The sequence below is a fragment of the Mirounga leonina genome, unplaced genomic scaffold, assembly GCF_011800145.1.
Source record: "Mirounga leonina isolate KUSES-001 unplaced genomic scaffold, KU_Mleo_1.0 Mir_171, whole genome shotgun sequence".
In the NCBI taxonomy this organism is placed as follows: Eukaryota; Metazoa; Chordata; class Mammalia; order Carnivora; family Phocidae; genus Mirounga; species Mirounga leonina.
The window spans coordinates 7,667,739-7,680,856 of NW_023270436.1; the positions used below are offsets into that span (position 1 = coordinate 7,667,739).

The 13,118-nt window shown below is 52.8% G+C and overlaps 1 protein-coding gene across 7 annotated transcripts in view; it reads left to right on the forward strand.

The window, feature by feature from the left end:
• The window catches only part of KDM2B (lysine demethylase 2B), a 118,049-nt gene that overhangs the window by 43,988 nt on the left and 60,943 nt on the right, over positions 1 to 13,118 (forward strand). For all 7 annotated transcript variants that reach the window (XM_035016957.1, XM_035016958.1, XM_035016961.1 and 4 more), the window contains 2 exons: positions 5,628 to 5,743; positions 11,486 to 11,612. In XM_035016957.1, the coding sequence (XP_034872848.1) occupies positions 5,628 to 5,743; positions 11,486 to 11,612 (243 nt within the window). The remainder of the gene's footprint in view (positions 1 to 5,627; positions 5,744 to 11,485; positions 11,613 to 13,118) is intronic.

Sequence of the window (13,118 nt, forward strand, 5' to 3'; positions counted from 1 at the left end):
CTAACCTCCCTGGGAGGACAGATCTTCTTTTCTCAGGGCCTTTTGCAGAGCTGGGAGGTGGCTCATTGCTTCCCCTCAGTCTGGGATGGGAGGGGTGTTCATTTTGGTGACTTAGCAAGTTGTAAAAAGCCTTGAGAAGTGGCATCTGAGCCCCAGCAGGGGTGTGACTGTCTGTGGAAGGCAAGAGGAGGATTTGAACTGCAGCTAGCAGTTAGACCCCAGTAAAGACTCCTGGCCCTGAGGGTTGTGAGTGAGACACCAGGATGTTCGGAAGTGAAAAAAGGACAGTTAGAATTTGTCACCTTCTCAGAGGCAGGGGGTATATGTGGTTCCCAAGCCTTGATTTCTGCAGGGACCAATGAAATTTAAAAAGTTCGGAGCTTGTAGTTACAAATTTGTAGTTTTGCTAAAGATAGGCGTTAATTAAAACAACAACAACAACAACAACCTGGCATCTACTATTGCTGATTTTCACAAATGGAAGATGATCCTGACACTAAAAAAAGTTGGAAATCTGTAATTTCGGAATAAAGGACAGTTCTTTTTTTTTTTTTTTTTTGAAGATTTTATTTATTTATTTACTTGAGAGAGAGAAACAGCATGAGAGGGGATAGGGTCAGAGGGAAAAGCAGGCTCCCCGCCGAGCCGGGAGCCCGATGTGGGACTCGATCCCAGGACTCCGGGATCATGACCTGAGCCAAAGGCAGACGCTTAACCATCTGAGCCACCCAGGCGCCCAAGGACAGTTCTTTAAATTTGATAGTTTTGAGTTTATGACAGTCTGTGTCATCGTCATTTTTCTCATTTTGTTGCCAACCAGTGAAAACTGAAGGACCAGAATTTTGCAGTTACAGAAGTAGTTGGGCACCTGGGGATTCTTTCCGTCGTCCACACCGCTAAGCTGTGGGCAAACACACAGCTGAGGGTCGGGGGAGTTGGGAGTGTGGCTTTGGGTGCAGAATGGAGAGCCAGCCTTGGGCAACAAGGCCTCTCTGCATGTGGGTTTTTCCTGTATCAGGAGTAGAGCATCTAATTTTGGCAATTCTCACTTCTGACATGGATTTTTGTCCCCACCGTGCGACCTTAGACACGTATCCTCCTGTCTCATGCTGGCCTCACGTCTCCCTGGGGGTCATTCAGCAGGTCTTCAACTCTGAAGGCTACCCGGGAGGCTGCCAGGTTGGGAGGGTTTTAAATGTTCCCGTGTCTTTGCAAGATGTGGTTTAACTCTTTCTTCTTGTTTCTGGGATGAAGGGGCTGGGTCATGGTGTGCTGTAGGGGTGGTGGTTCTCAGGCCTCATTCTTGGGTGGTCTGGGAAAGCTGCCTGGAAGAGGAAGACTTGAAGGTGGCCGAGGCAGTGGGAATACAATGGCCTCACCAGGGCACACAGTCAGGTTCCGGAGTGCCTAGCAGGTTACCCAGATTCAGCCTGATCGTGAGGTGGATGGAAAGCTGGAGGTGGAAATCATCCCCAAGGAATCGGAAGTCAGATGGACCCAGTGACATCTTTTTCCTTCATGTGATGCCTGTGGCCAATGCCCTGACCACGTGGATGGGCTCAGCCTCCTCCTCTGGCTGCACCAGCTGAGGGGAACTATGGTTAATGGTAATAATAACTCGCATTACTGAGCAACAAACGTTTTACATACATTACTTACCTTCTTCATAAGCATGTGGGGAGAAACTTATTTCTCCCCTGCCTTTTCTTTAAATAAAGAAGGTTTGTGGGGGCGTCTGGCTGGCTCAGTTGGTAGAGCACATGACTCTTGATCTTGGGGTCGTGAGTTCAAGCCCCATAGTGGGTGTAGAGATTACTTTAAAAAATTAAAAAAAAAAAATCTTAAATAAAGAAGGTCCCTGAGGCCCAGAGAGGTGAACAAACTAGTCCAAGGTCACACAGTTAATAAGCAACAGAGCAGGGCAAGAGCCCAGGTGTGTCTAGTTTCAGAGTTGACCTGGTTCCCCATTAGCCTGGGAGTCAGCAGACTGATGATCCAGTCTTCCTTCTCAGCCATATGACTTTGGGAGAATTATTTGCTCATTTAACAAACTTCCTTAAGGGCCCATTTGGCAGTGTGAAGGTCATAGGGAGGCTATACGATAGATTCTCTCTGTCCTGAATGTGTGTCCAGCCAGGTAGCAGCCAGGATGGGGAGCCCAGTATAGGAACCTAGGAAAGACCCTGAGGTCAGTGGCTTGGACTGGCCTGAAAGTATTTCCCATCCTTGCTTTGTAGTAAGAATCACCCATGACCCAAGGGCACCTGGGTGGCTCAGAATCCGACTCTTGATTTTGGCTCAGGTCATGATATTTGGGTCATGGGATTGAGCCCCACATTGAGTGCCACATCGGGCTCTGGGCTCAGTGGCTTCTCTTCCTCTCCTTTTCACTCTGCTCCCCCTGCTCCCCCTGTTCTCTCTGCCTCTAAAATAAATAAATCAATCTTAAAAAAAAAATCACTCATGACCCCAAATTCACAGGTAGCCCTAGGTGTTTCTTAGACTGGGGACAGTCTGAGAAAAAGTAACCTGAAGCTACTTAATAGTGTAATGTGGCTTGGGCCTCAGATGATCCACCTGTAAAATGGGTACAGACCAGGGAGAGGGGTGGCAGTGAAGCTGGCTGGATGGGAGGCAGAGGGTGGGTGGGCTCCAGGAAACCGGACAGTTGCTACGCGTCTCAAGTCAGTTAAAGCTGGAGGAGAATGGCCTGGTGGGCCCATCTTCCTGCTTTTCTAGAGGAGGAAGCAATTCAGATTGTCTTGTCAAATTTCCCCATCGTGAGTCTGCCGCAGCCTGTGGCCTGCCAGTTTGGGTCCCTGGTAGCAGCTAGGAGGTCCTAGAGAGGAGAGGCTACACGTTGGCAGCTGGCCTGCCCAGCCCAGGGCCTGACCCAGCTCAGGGAGTTCATGAAGGAAGCAGGTCGTGGCCCTTTGTGAGGTGCCCCCGAGTTCTGTGGGGTTTACCCATAGACTTTTGGGTTTACCCCTTCAGCAGCCACAAAGACAGACAAATGTGGATGGCAGGGTGGGGGGGAAGGGGGACTTTCGTTTCTGAATCCTGAGTGTCTGGGTTGAGGGCAAGAGAGACTCCCTGGGCTCCACTGCCCCTCAGGTCCCAGAGAACACCTGTCGGTAGGTTTTGTGGGTTGCCTGCTTTCCCTCCATGATTGCATCTGTCCCTTGTTGCTTGGCCTGAATCGCCCGTTACTGCCTTGATGTTGTTGGCGACTCTGGCCCGGAAGCAAGAGGCAGATGCCATGCTCCCCAGCCCAGTCACCAGCCTGGGACACCTGCTCTCTCATGCTTCCTGGGGTGCAGCCAAGGAGACACCATCAGGAGGGTGGGGATGGATGGAGCCTATGAGCACTGTTGTTTCCCCTCCCTGGTTCTTCCTGAGGGAGTGTTTAAGTCATGGAGCAGATCTGAGGAAGGGTAGGGGGAGGAACTTGGCAGTGACTAATCCATTTGAGGCTGCCTGACCCACCTGTGAGGCCCTGGCTTGGGGACTAGAGGAGAGTGGGTAGAAGCTTCTAGAACCCCTTGAAATGCCTGGGGATATAGATTCCCTGCCACTCCACTTGAAACAGAACCTCTCTTCCGTTTCCCTCTTTGCTCACCCAGTAGGGTAATAGGTGTAAGTCAGGTGTGTCTGTGTTTCCACCTGAGAGGACAGAAGGGAGAGTCCTTAAATGCAGATTTACGTGGGCACCACTCTTTGCAAAGCCTTCAAGATGGACGAGACAACCATGAATATCAGTGGCAGTTGCTTACGTGGACTGAGTTCTTGCTCACCAGGTTCCCCACAAGGGAGACCGTGATCTCCCTCGTTTCACATGGGCAGATGGAGGCCAGGAGAAGGGGTGGTCAAGTGCCCCATATCACATGGTGAGTCGGCCATGGGACAGTTTCCAACCCAGGTCCGAGGGGCTAGGGCTTTCTGTAGGGCCCTGGCTGGGCATGTGAGGAGCATAGGAACAAGACCCAGGAATCTTTGCCCCATTCAGGCTTCACCCCACCATGTGCATCTGCTTGACCCTGGCAGTCCTGGGTCCCAGTTTAGGAAATGTTGCTTAAGTCACATTGATGGTGGTAATAAGAACAGTAATAGACAGCTTAGCTCTGCCCAGCAAAAATATAAAAACGTGCCGCCGAGAAAATCAGCCGGCACACAGCTGAGATGGAGAGGCTGAAGCAGGTGGGGAAGCCAAGGCGGCAGCCATGCTTGTCCTGCACGAGGTGCCCAGGTAACACGACAAGAGCCCACCTGCACAGCATAGCCGGTGTGGGGAGCTAACGGCAGAACCAGCTTGCATAGAGCCTTCGTTCGTGTGCTCTGCGCTGGTGCTTTTCCCCCCGCCCTCCCCCAGGACCGCTGTGCCCCAGGACCGCCAGCTCAGCCCACTCCCCTCCCCGCAGGGCAGGACCAGCGCCCCGAGTGTCCCATAGAGGGCAGCAGTGGCCTCGAACCTCTGCTCCTGGCAGCCGCGGCCAGCTGTGGCTGCCTGAGACCCAGGGCGGGCATGTTTTGGGTCGGGGTGGGGGCTCTGTAGTCATCCTCCAGGCAAACACGTTTATGCACACAGCTCGGAGAAGAGGGGTCAGAGGAGACGTGGACACCTGGGCTTGGGGTCTCGGGGTCTTGAGGTTTGGTTTGCCCTGTCTGTCCCCTTTCTCCTCTGCCGATCCTGTCTTTCCCTGTGAGTCTCTCTGCCTCTGTCTGTCTTTGTCCTACCTCTGTCTCTCTTGTTTCTCTCTGCATGTCTCTTTTTGCCTCCCTGGCTGGTTCCTGGGACCTGCAGGCCTGGTGTGCTGAGCCTGTGATAGAGGGGCCATGAAGCGTAGGGGTTCAGAACGGAGACGCTGTGACTTCATTCAGCAAGTGACTTACCTTCTCTTAGCCTTGGTTTCAGCATCCGTAAATGGGAGTGGATTATAATATTGCCTGTCCCCTAGCTCAGCGCTGTTCCTGTAGGCGGGAGCACATGTGGGTCTGTTGAGCCCTGGAAACATGTGTTAGTTACTTGGCGAAGGAATTGGGTGGCTTGATTTGTCTAGCCTTCATGGACCAAGTGAGGCCGACGCCCTGGGTTCCAGTCCTTATAGATGACTTCGCTGTTCTGTGCCTCAGGCAGGAACGTGTCTGGGTCCTGCAGTTTTGGCAGGCATCACTCGTTAGCTGTGGCCCCAAGCAATCCTTTGTGACGCCTCCTGAGATGGGTGTTCTCAGGGATGCCGGGGAAGAGGCTCAGGGATGGATGAGCAGCCTGAATGAGAAGTGTCCAGCTCCCTGGCCAGCATGGGACGGGGACAGGGCCTGCCTCTGCTGGCAGCTGCAGCCTGGCCTGCAGCAACACGAGGCAGCCTTTGTCGAGGCCCTTCCGCTGCCCACCACCGTCTCGAGCCAGCCAGGGGTCAGTACCTGCAGTAGTCCATCGGGGCTGTGTGTCTGAGTCCTGTCAGGCAGCCCGGAACCTTGCCTTTTGCGTCAGGCAGCCCGGGCATCCTCAATTCTGGCCCCGGGTCCTCCCCTAGGCCTTTTGTGCCCTTCTGCGTGCTTCTGTCGGTAACCCTCCCCAGTGGTCCAGGGGCCAGTGGCTGACCCTCTCTGTGCCCTCCCCACCCCAGGTTGGATCCATGCAGTCTACACCCCTGTAGACTCTCTGGTATTTGGCGGAAACATCCTGCACAGCTTTAACGTGCCCATGCAGCTGCGGATCTACGAGATCGAGGACAGAACACGGGTAAGGTGGCTTCCTTCTCTCCTTGTGGGATTGCCTGGCCCCTGAGCTCTGCCTGGTGCTCGGGGTGTGTGGGACGAGTCATTCCAAAGTCCTCTGTGGTCCCCCCTCCCTCCTGTCCCCTGCCTCAAGCCAGGCCTTGGTCCCTCCGGGGGGCTGTCTCCAAGAGCCCCACCCAGAGTCCCTGGAGTTTCTGTTCATCTCCAGGCCAGTGGCAGCCAAAACCCCCTCATCAAAGAGGAAGTATCTATTGAGAAAGCACTGCAAGATGTCAGGAACCCTCCCTCTTTCTTCTTCTCATGTGTAGAGAGGGATGCACGGGAGTTGGGGGGGATTTTGTGGTGGTTATTGCTGTGGTTCGGAGGGGGGCCTTGGAAAGGTCAGCTCTTGGCCATGTGTCTCCTCCACCCAGGGACCCCGAATGTGATATAGCGCCTTGAGAAAGCCAGTATCTGGGAGGCCCTCGGTATTGTCTCTGAGCTGTGTGTCAGTGTCTGCTTGCAGGTGTGGGTGGGATGGGGGGGGGCTTTTCCTCTTGACTGTGACAGTAACCGTTTCTCAGACATAGGGTCTCCCCCACCCCCACCCCCCAGGACCGGGGCCGAGGCTTGGACACCTGATGTGTGCCCTGTGTGCCCTCGGCATCACTCCACTGCACGAGCTTCCTCAGGGGAACGCTGGCTGCTTGCATCTGCACCCTCTTTCCCATTGTGGGGCTTGGCCAAGTGTCCCAAGGCAATTGAGAGAGAGGTCTGAGGGTGGGAAACTGGGGCCAAGAGGGCCCCTTCTTTCTTCTTTTTTCTTACAGTTGTTCAAATACTTACCTCTTTTTTCTATTGAGCTATAATCCGCGTACCATACGAGTGACCAGTTACGGGGCATGACTCAGTGGCATGTAGGGTATTCACAGTGTTGTGCAGTCACCAGCTCTAATTCAAGGACATTTTCATCACCCCAGAAAGAAATCCCCTACTCATTAGCAGTCACCTTCCATAAACCCACTCCCCACCCTCCAAGCCTGTGACAACCAACAATCTGCTTTCTGACTGTACGGATTTGCCTGTTACCGGACATTTCATAGAAATGGAATCTTATATCGTGTCCTTTTGTGAACAACTTCTGTCACGTCTCATGATGTCTTCAGGGTTCATCCACGGTGTAGCAGGTATCATTGCTTCCTTCCTTTTTATGGCTGAGTCATATTCCATTGTATGGTTGGACCACACCACATCTTCTTGGGTTTTGCCTCAGAGGTGACTTTTTTGCCCCAGAGAGGTATTGTCATGCTGGGACTCTACAGAAGCATCCCATCGAGGCAGATGCCCTGGGCCCAGGGTCCCCGTCTTTCCTGGTCTTGTTTCTAGGCCCTGAGCTGTGCAGAATCACATATATGAACCAAAAATCTTAGCTACTGTGTGTGTATCGGACTTCTTGAATAGTCCCGACGTTGAGGGATTGTGTCCGGGGGTTTCCTGGGAACAACTTTGAGCTACATTCAGCAGTCAGGTGTGTTTCCAAGAGCACCTGTGTATCTTCAGATTGACGGGTTTGCTGCTGGGATGCCCGGATCTGCAGAGCCTGGGTCTTTATTTTGTGGATTTTCGCGCCTCTTTTCTCTGTTGCCTGACCACCACCCCTTTCCCGGTCTGGGGGAGGCCGGCCCCAGCCCTGGTCTGGGGGAGGCCACCCCGTGGCATCCTGGAGAAAGGCCCCATGTGGGTGTGAGTGGTCATCTCATAGTCTGGGTCAAGTGCTGTCCGGGGTTCCGGCCAACTGTTCCTTGGCCAGCCCTGAAGAATGGGCCAGTTTGCGTGCGAACAGACTAGGGAGGTGTGGGATAAAAAAGGAGAAATCTAGAAGTGAGGCCTATGACTTCCCAGCCAATTCTTGAAAGCCAGAATCAGGCTGGGATTTCTAAAGGCTTTGGCAACTTGCTTGGCAGCTGTCCCCCCTCCCCCAGGGAATCCGGATTGTACGTCTCAGCGCATTTGGGCCCCATCCTTCCATCAGGAGTCCAGCTCCCCTCCCCTGTGGGAGGCGGGTGGGAGGGTAACAGTGTAGAACCCTCGGCGTCACAGTGAGCACCCAGAGACTATCAGGCCCACGTTGAGATGAGCGTGGCAGGGTCCCCTGCCCCAAGGCCCACTGTCCCTGTCGTCTGAATGGGTGCCCCATCTGGTTTCCCTGAAGCAGGTTGATGGGCGGGGGGCTGGCGGGCGGGCTGGGCCGGAAGCAGAGGCAGGCTGTTTAATCTGCTTTGATTTCTGGTCTTTGGAGAGGGCTTGGCTACAAGGCCCAATTGTTTATGTCTTAGGAGCCAAGGCAGACAAAAGATGCTGGGGAGAGAGCACTAGAAGCCAGATAAAATACCAGGGCTCCTTGTCAGCTCGCTACGGCTTAATTCCTTACATCCCTACGAGCTTTCTTAAGAAGGTTATGGCCATTTAAAAATAGTTTTTCAAGAGTCCCTAAAACAGGGCTGTGCTTGGAAACCAGAGGCAGGGGGTGGGACAGGAAACTGTCAGTCTTTAAGCCCCATGGTGTGGATTTGTCTTAGAAAAAGAATTTGCCTTTGTGGCCCAAGGTGGGGAACCCCCCTCCCATCCAGACCAGGGGAACCCCAATGGTCTCCTATGTTTAGTAAGCCGTGTCTCACTTTGATATTGGGGGTGTTGGGTAATAGGGGTGTTTACCCTGCTGCCGCTGAGGCCCTGCCCTGCCAGGGCCTGGTGGTTTCCAATGTGTAGAAACCCACACGTGTCCCCCCTCCCTGTGCAGAGTAAATCCTCTCATTGTAAAGATGCAAGGTGGGGAGGAACTATACCAAGGACCGGATGTGTTGCATGTTTATTATGTGAAGATAACGTCTCAACAAACATCACTACATATTTTTAACTCCAGTTAGCTTGATAAGGGACAGGATGGTCCAGTTGATCATTCATTAAACTGCCGTCTCTCTTATGTTTATCTTTTTTTTTTTTTTTCCTCCTTAATGGCTCTAGTGAAGGCAGCTTTCTCAGGAAAGGTAACGCCGCACGCTCCATTCCCTCTCAGCCAGTGAATCTATTTGGAAATTGCAAATAATTTTCCCTTCCTCTCCTCTTTTCCTCTGCCATTGGATTTTTTTTTTCCCATTGACTTTTTTTTTTTTCCAGGAGAAAAACAAATTTTAAGATACTTCCACCCACCCTCATATTTTAGTTTTTCAAGTTCCTTGAGACCTGGGAGTAATAGATGCACCAAAACACCTTTGGTTCTGATCTCCTGAGGTCACTCAGCTGTAAGAGGAAGGGCTAAGGCCAATGCTACTCTTATGGGCCTTTGGGAACTCAAAGCTACCCCTTGAGATCCGCTGACAGACTGATTACCCCCCAGGCTGGGAGCGCTGCATGCTTTCTGACTGCCTTGCCTTTCGGTGAACAACTCAATTTGGTGAGGCTCCGAATTTGTCAACAAATAATGTTGAGCAATCGTGTGTTTAATGTTCCCAGGCATGTGGCTGAAACCTTTTGAAGGCGAAGGGTGGAAGGCGACAACCCGTTTGTAAGTCAATTCTTTGCAAATTTTGTTTCCTGCCGTGCTCTCTTGGAAAAAAAAAAATAAAAATAAAATGAAAAAATTTGAATTCCTTCATCAGCATTTGTTTTCACCCAGCTGGTTTCCCTTGGGTTCAGCAACAATGAGGGGAGACTTCTCTTCCTCTCCTGACATACAGCCAAAATATATATTTTTTTCCTGATCTAGAAAGATTCTGAGGCGCCATGGTGCCCTTGAGTGCAGAGCGGCTTGCACGGTTTCCCAAAATTTGAAAGGTCAAAAGCAACTTCAGAGTCTTACCAATTGAATCTGAAGTCAGGAGATGTGAGTGAGGGTCCGAGAAGAGGCGGGCCTGCCTGTCCTCAGCCTGCTCTGTAGGCATCAGCAATTGGTTTCAAAGTCGCTTGGTCCTTGCTCTGGAGCGGGGGTAGGGCTGAGGCTCCCGGACCCCTCTTTACAGGAGGTCAGGGTCTGTCTCAGTCTGAAGTGCCCCTCTCCTTTTTAAACTCCGAAGGGCACTGATCCAGTGACAGTGAAAAAGTATTACTACTATCCTAGCATTAAAACCAGGGTTCTCAGGAGAGTAGCTGGAGCCAAGGAAACCGCTAGATGTTCCCAACTCCATGCATCCCCCTGGAGGAGCTCAAAAGCATGCGGCGGCCAGGATCTCATTCCAACACATAACATCCACCAGAGGTGGGGAGGTCAAGTGGACCCAATAAGCAGATGGGAGAAGTGAGACCCCCCACGTGGGAAAAGGGCCTCACGGTTGAACACTGAGTCAGCGGGGCCTGGGGTGGCCAGGGGACTGAGCTGGGACTCTCAGAGAGGGCAGAGTGGGGAGCCTTTTCCAGGTGGGCACTGTGAGAGAGGCAGGAAAGTGGTATTTTAGGGCAAATGGAGGACCGAGGTCTGCTTGTCTTTGCCTTCATCCCACACGTAGAGTGTTGCCTGTAGAGTGTCGCAGAGAAAGGTGGGACAGTGTCCTTGCTTAACACTCAACTCCCTGGGTTTCTGGAAGATAGGAGAGGTGAAGAGGGGTCTCTGGCACCCGCAGAGGTCCCTGGAAGCAGACACCCCCTTGGCGAGAGGGCAAGAGAGCAGGTCCGGGGTGAGTGTGGACCTGCAAGATCTACGCATAGCCTTGGAAAAGAGGGCTCAGTCCCTGGGGGAGACAGGGACCACCCACTCACCGCCCTCATTCCTCACTTACCCGCTCAGGATGAAGTTTCCGGAAGGTTCATCTGTGCAAGGCCGTCAGTGGAATTGCTTCCTTGCCATCTTTCTCTGCCATCTCGTCCATATAGACCCCGCGCTCCCACCCATGAGAATCCTCCTGAAGCCCAGGCCTTTTCACAGTTCTGCTACACAAAGCTATCTGCACCTACACTTCCTCCCCTCTAAGAAACGGCCCAAAGGGGAGCCCCATCTGGATTCCTGCTCTGGACCTGGGCGTGTGTCTCCTGGTGTTAGAGCCGCCCCAGGTCACCCTGGGGACTTGTGTCCGAGAGAATCCTCTGGGAATGCACGCTGGGCAGTGCCAGGTGGTTGTGGGGAGGAGCAGGAGGTGCAGGAGGTGCAAGAGGTGGGACTCTCTGAGGCCCCACCCCTGGAGGTAGGCGAGGCCACACCCCCTCCCTCCTCATTGGTCCACCCGGTGTTGTCTCCCTCCCAGAGTGCAGGAGATGCTTGATAGCCCGTCTGCGAGTGGGGAAGGTTTGGGGGTCGTTTTCTGTCTTTCAAGGGGCAGGGAGGGATAGCAGAGTGTGTGCAAGAATTTTTTGAGAACGAGGAGGAGCCCGTGTTTGTTGTAGCTGGAATCAGGCTCACATCCGCAGGTACCCGCACCCTCCGTCAGCAGGTCAGGGGACAACTCTGTTTCTCTGCATCTAACAGAAGCACAAAGCGGACCCCATCGGCCTTCTCCTGGCAGCCTGCCGCTCAGGGAGCTTTGAAATGATGCTCTCACATAGGCCTCTTTCTCCCTTCTTCCTCCTCATATGTGCATGCTACTGGTATCTTGCCCCTTCCAGCGCCTCTCTCCTGCCTTCCAGCCCGCCTCCCCCATTTTTCCCTCACACCATTTGTGCTCTTGTTAAGATGGTGAAAATAACTCCCACCCGCAGAAACTCCCTCCCCCCAGTTTTCTCCCTTGGTTCTCCTTTGCCCTCCAGAAACTGACTTCCACCCCTGGGTCTTTGCTTTCAGGTGCAGCCCAAATTTCGTTACCCCTTCTACTATGAGATGTGCTGGTATGTCTTGGAAAGATACGTGTACTGTGTGACCCAGAGGTCCTACCTCACTCAGGAATACCAGAGAGAATCAATGCTTATTGGTGAGTGAAATGTGGGCCCAGCCACCTCCACTGCTCAGCTGGGCAGGAAGAATGTTTTCAGTGTGGCCCTAGGGAGTCCCTGGGTTTCTGGAGTCCTTTTAAACCAAAGTGTCGGGCAGACTCCTAGAGACCCCTTAGGAGGGGAAGCCATCCTTGTCAACTTCCCATCTGGAATACAGAGTCCAAGAAAATGAAATTGTGACCCCAACAGAGTCACCTTGGTGGCCTCCAGGTCTCACTGAGGAACGAGTCCCAGGGGTGGTTGCTGAAACAGGATCCCTACGGAGCGAAGAATCCTGGTGGTTTTAGTCCTCCGGGGCCACCAGCTGATCCCCCATCCTCAGCCCTCCCCTGCACCTTGGGGTTGGGTTTTTGTCTATATCTGAGCAGGCCCACGAGGTGCAGCCGGTCTCCAAGTTCTGAGGCCAGCTTTGAGCCAGCGGGAGGGGTGACCAGGGCTGGAGACACAAGCTTGGCAGAGCAGTGGGTGGTTCTGACAGATGCAGGAGAGAGCGTTTAGAGCCACAGCTGCGGAGTCCTGCCTTCCTGCCTTTACTTAAAGGGACATCGCCCCCAAATGACTCATTCCTGCCTTTACTTAAAGGGACATCACCCCCCAAATGGCTCAATCCTTGAATCTTGACTCCTAGACGCCCGCCTGAGGTTGCCTCTAGCTGTGACAGTGAGCCCTGAGGAGCAATCTGGAAGAACACGGCTCTTCCCCCCTGCCTCTGAGCTCTTACTGCTGAGGGGTTTCCTGGAGGCAGAGTGTGCTGAGACTCATTCACTGCTTCTTTCTCATCACGGGTTAGAAAAACGTGATCGGTCTGTCTCCTTTAGGGTCTGCACGGTTTCTCCTGCAATCCCCAGGATTTTTAGATTCTTTATTTTTTTTTTCACTGTAAAAAGCCTCCTTCCCTCCTTCCCTTGACTCTCATCCTTAGTGACTTTTAGGGGTTTCAGACTGGGCAGATGATGGAGAACAAATGTTTCTGCAGAAGTCTTTATTGGGAAGTGCTTATTTACCTCCCAGAAATTCAGTTTTGCCTGGGGAGTCTCTTGTGAGTCTCCTACGTGTCAGATGATGCAATATTCGGGTGTTGAGAAGTCCTGAAATCCCACAACCTGCTCTCCGGAAGCTCCCAGCCTGGTAGGAAATGGGAAATTAGTCTGAAATAATGGGGCAACCCCTGTGGTTGTAGGAGCTTATAAGTTCCTGTGGGGACCAGAGTCTTGATTTTGTGGCAGTCTTCAGGACCAGGAAACGGAGAGTCACTTCTCTCATTCGGATATTTAGGGCTGTAGAAGAACGTTCCCAATTCCGTTTGCAGGCACAAGAAGAAAGCTTGAGACAGCATTTGGGTCACTGAAATTTCTTGCTTCTGTTTCCCCCCTGCCTCACTGCTCCTCCCGCCAAAGTAAAGAGGAGACATCAGGGATGCCTCATGTACCAAATGCTGGTTGTCTGCCAGGACCCATGCTCAGTGATGCCTTGGGGGATCCTCA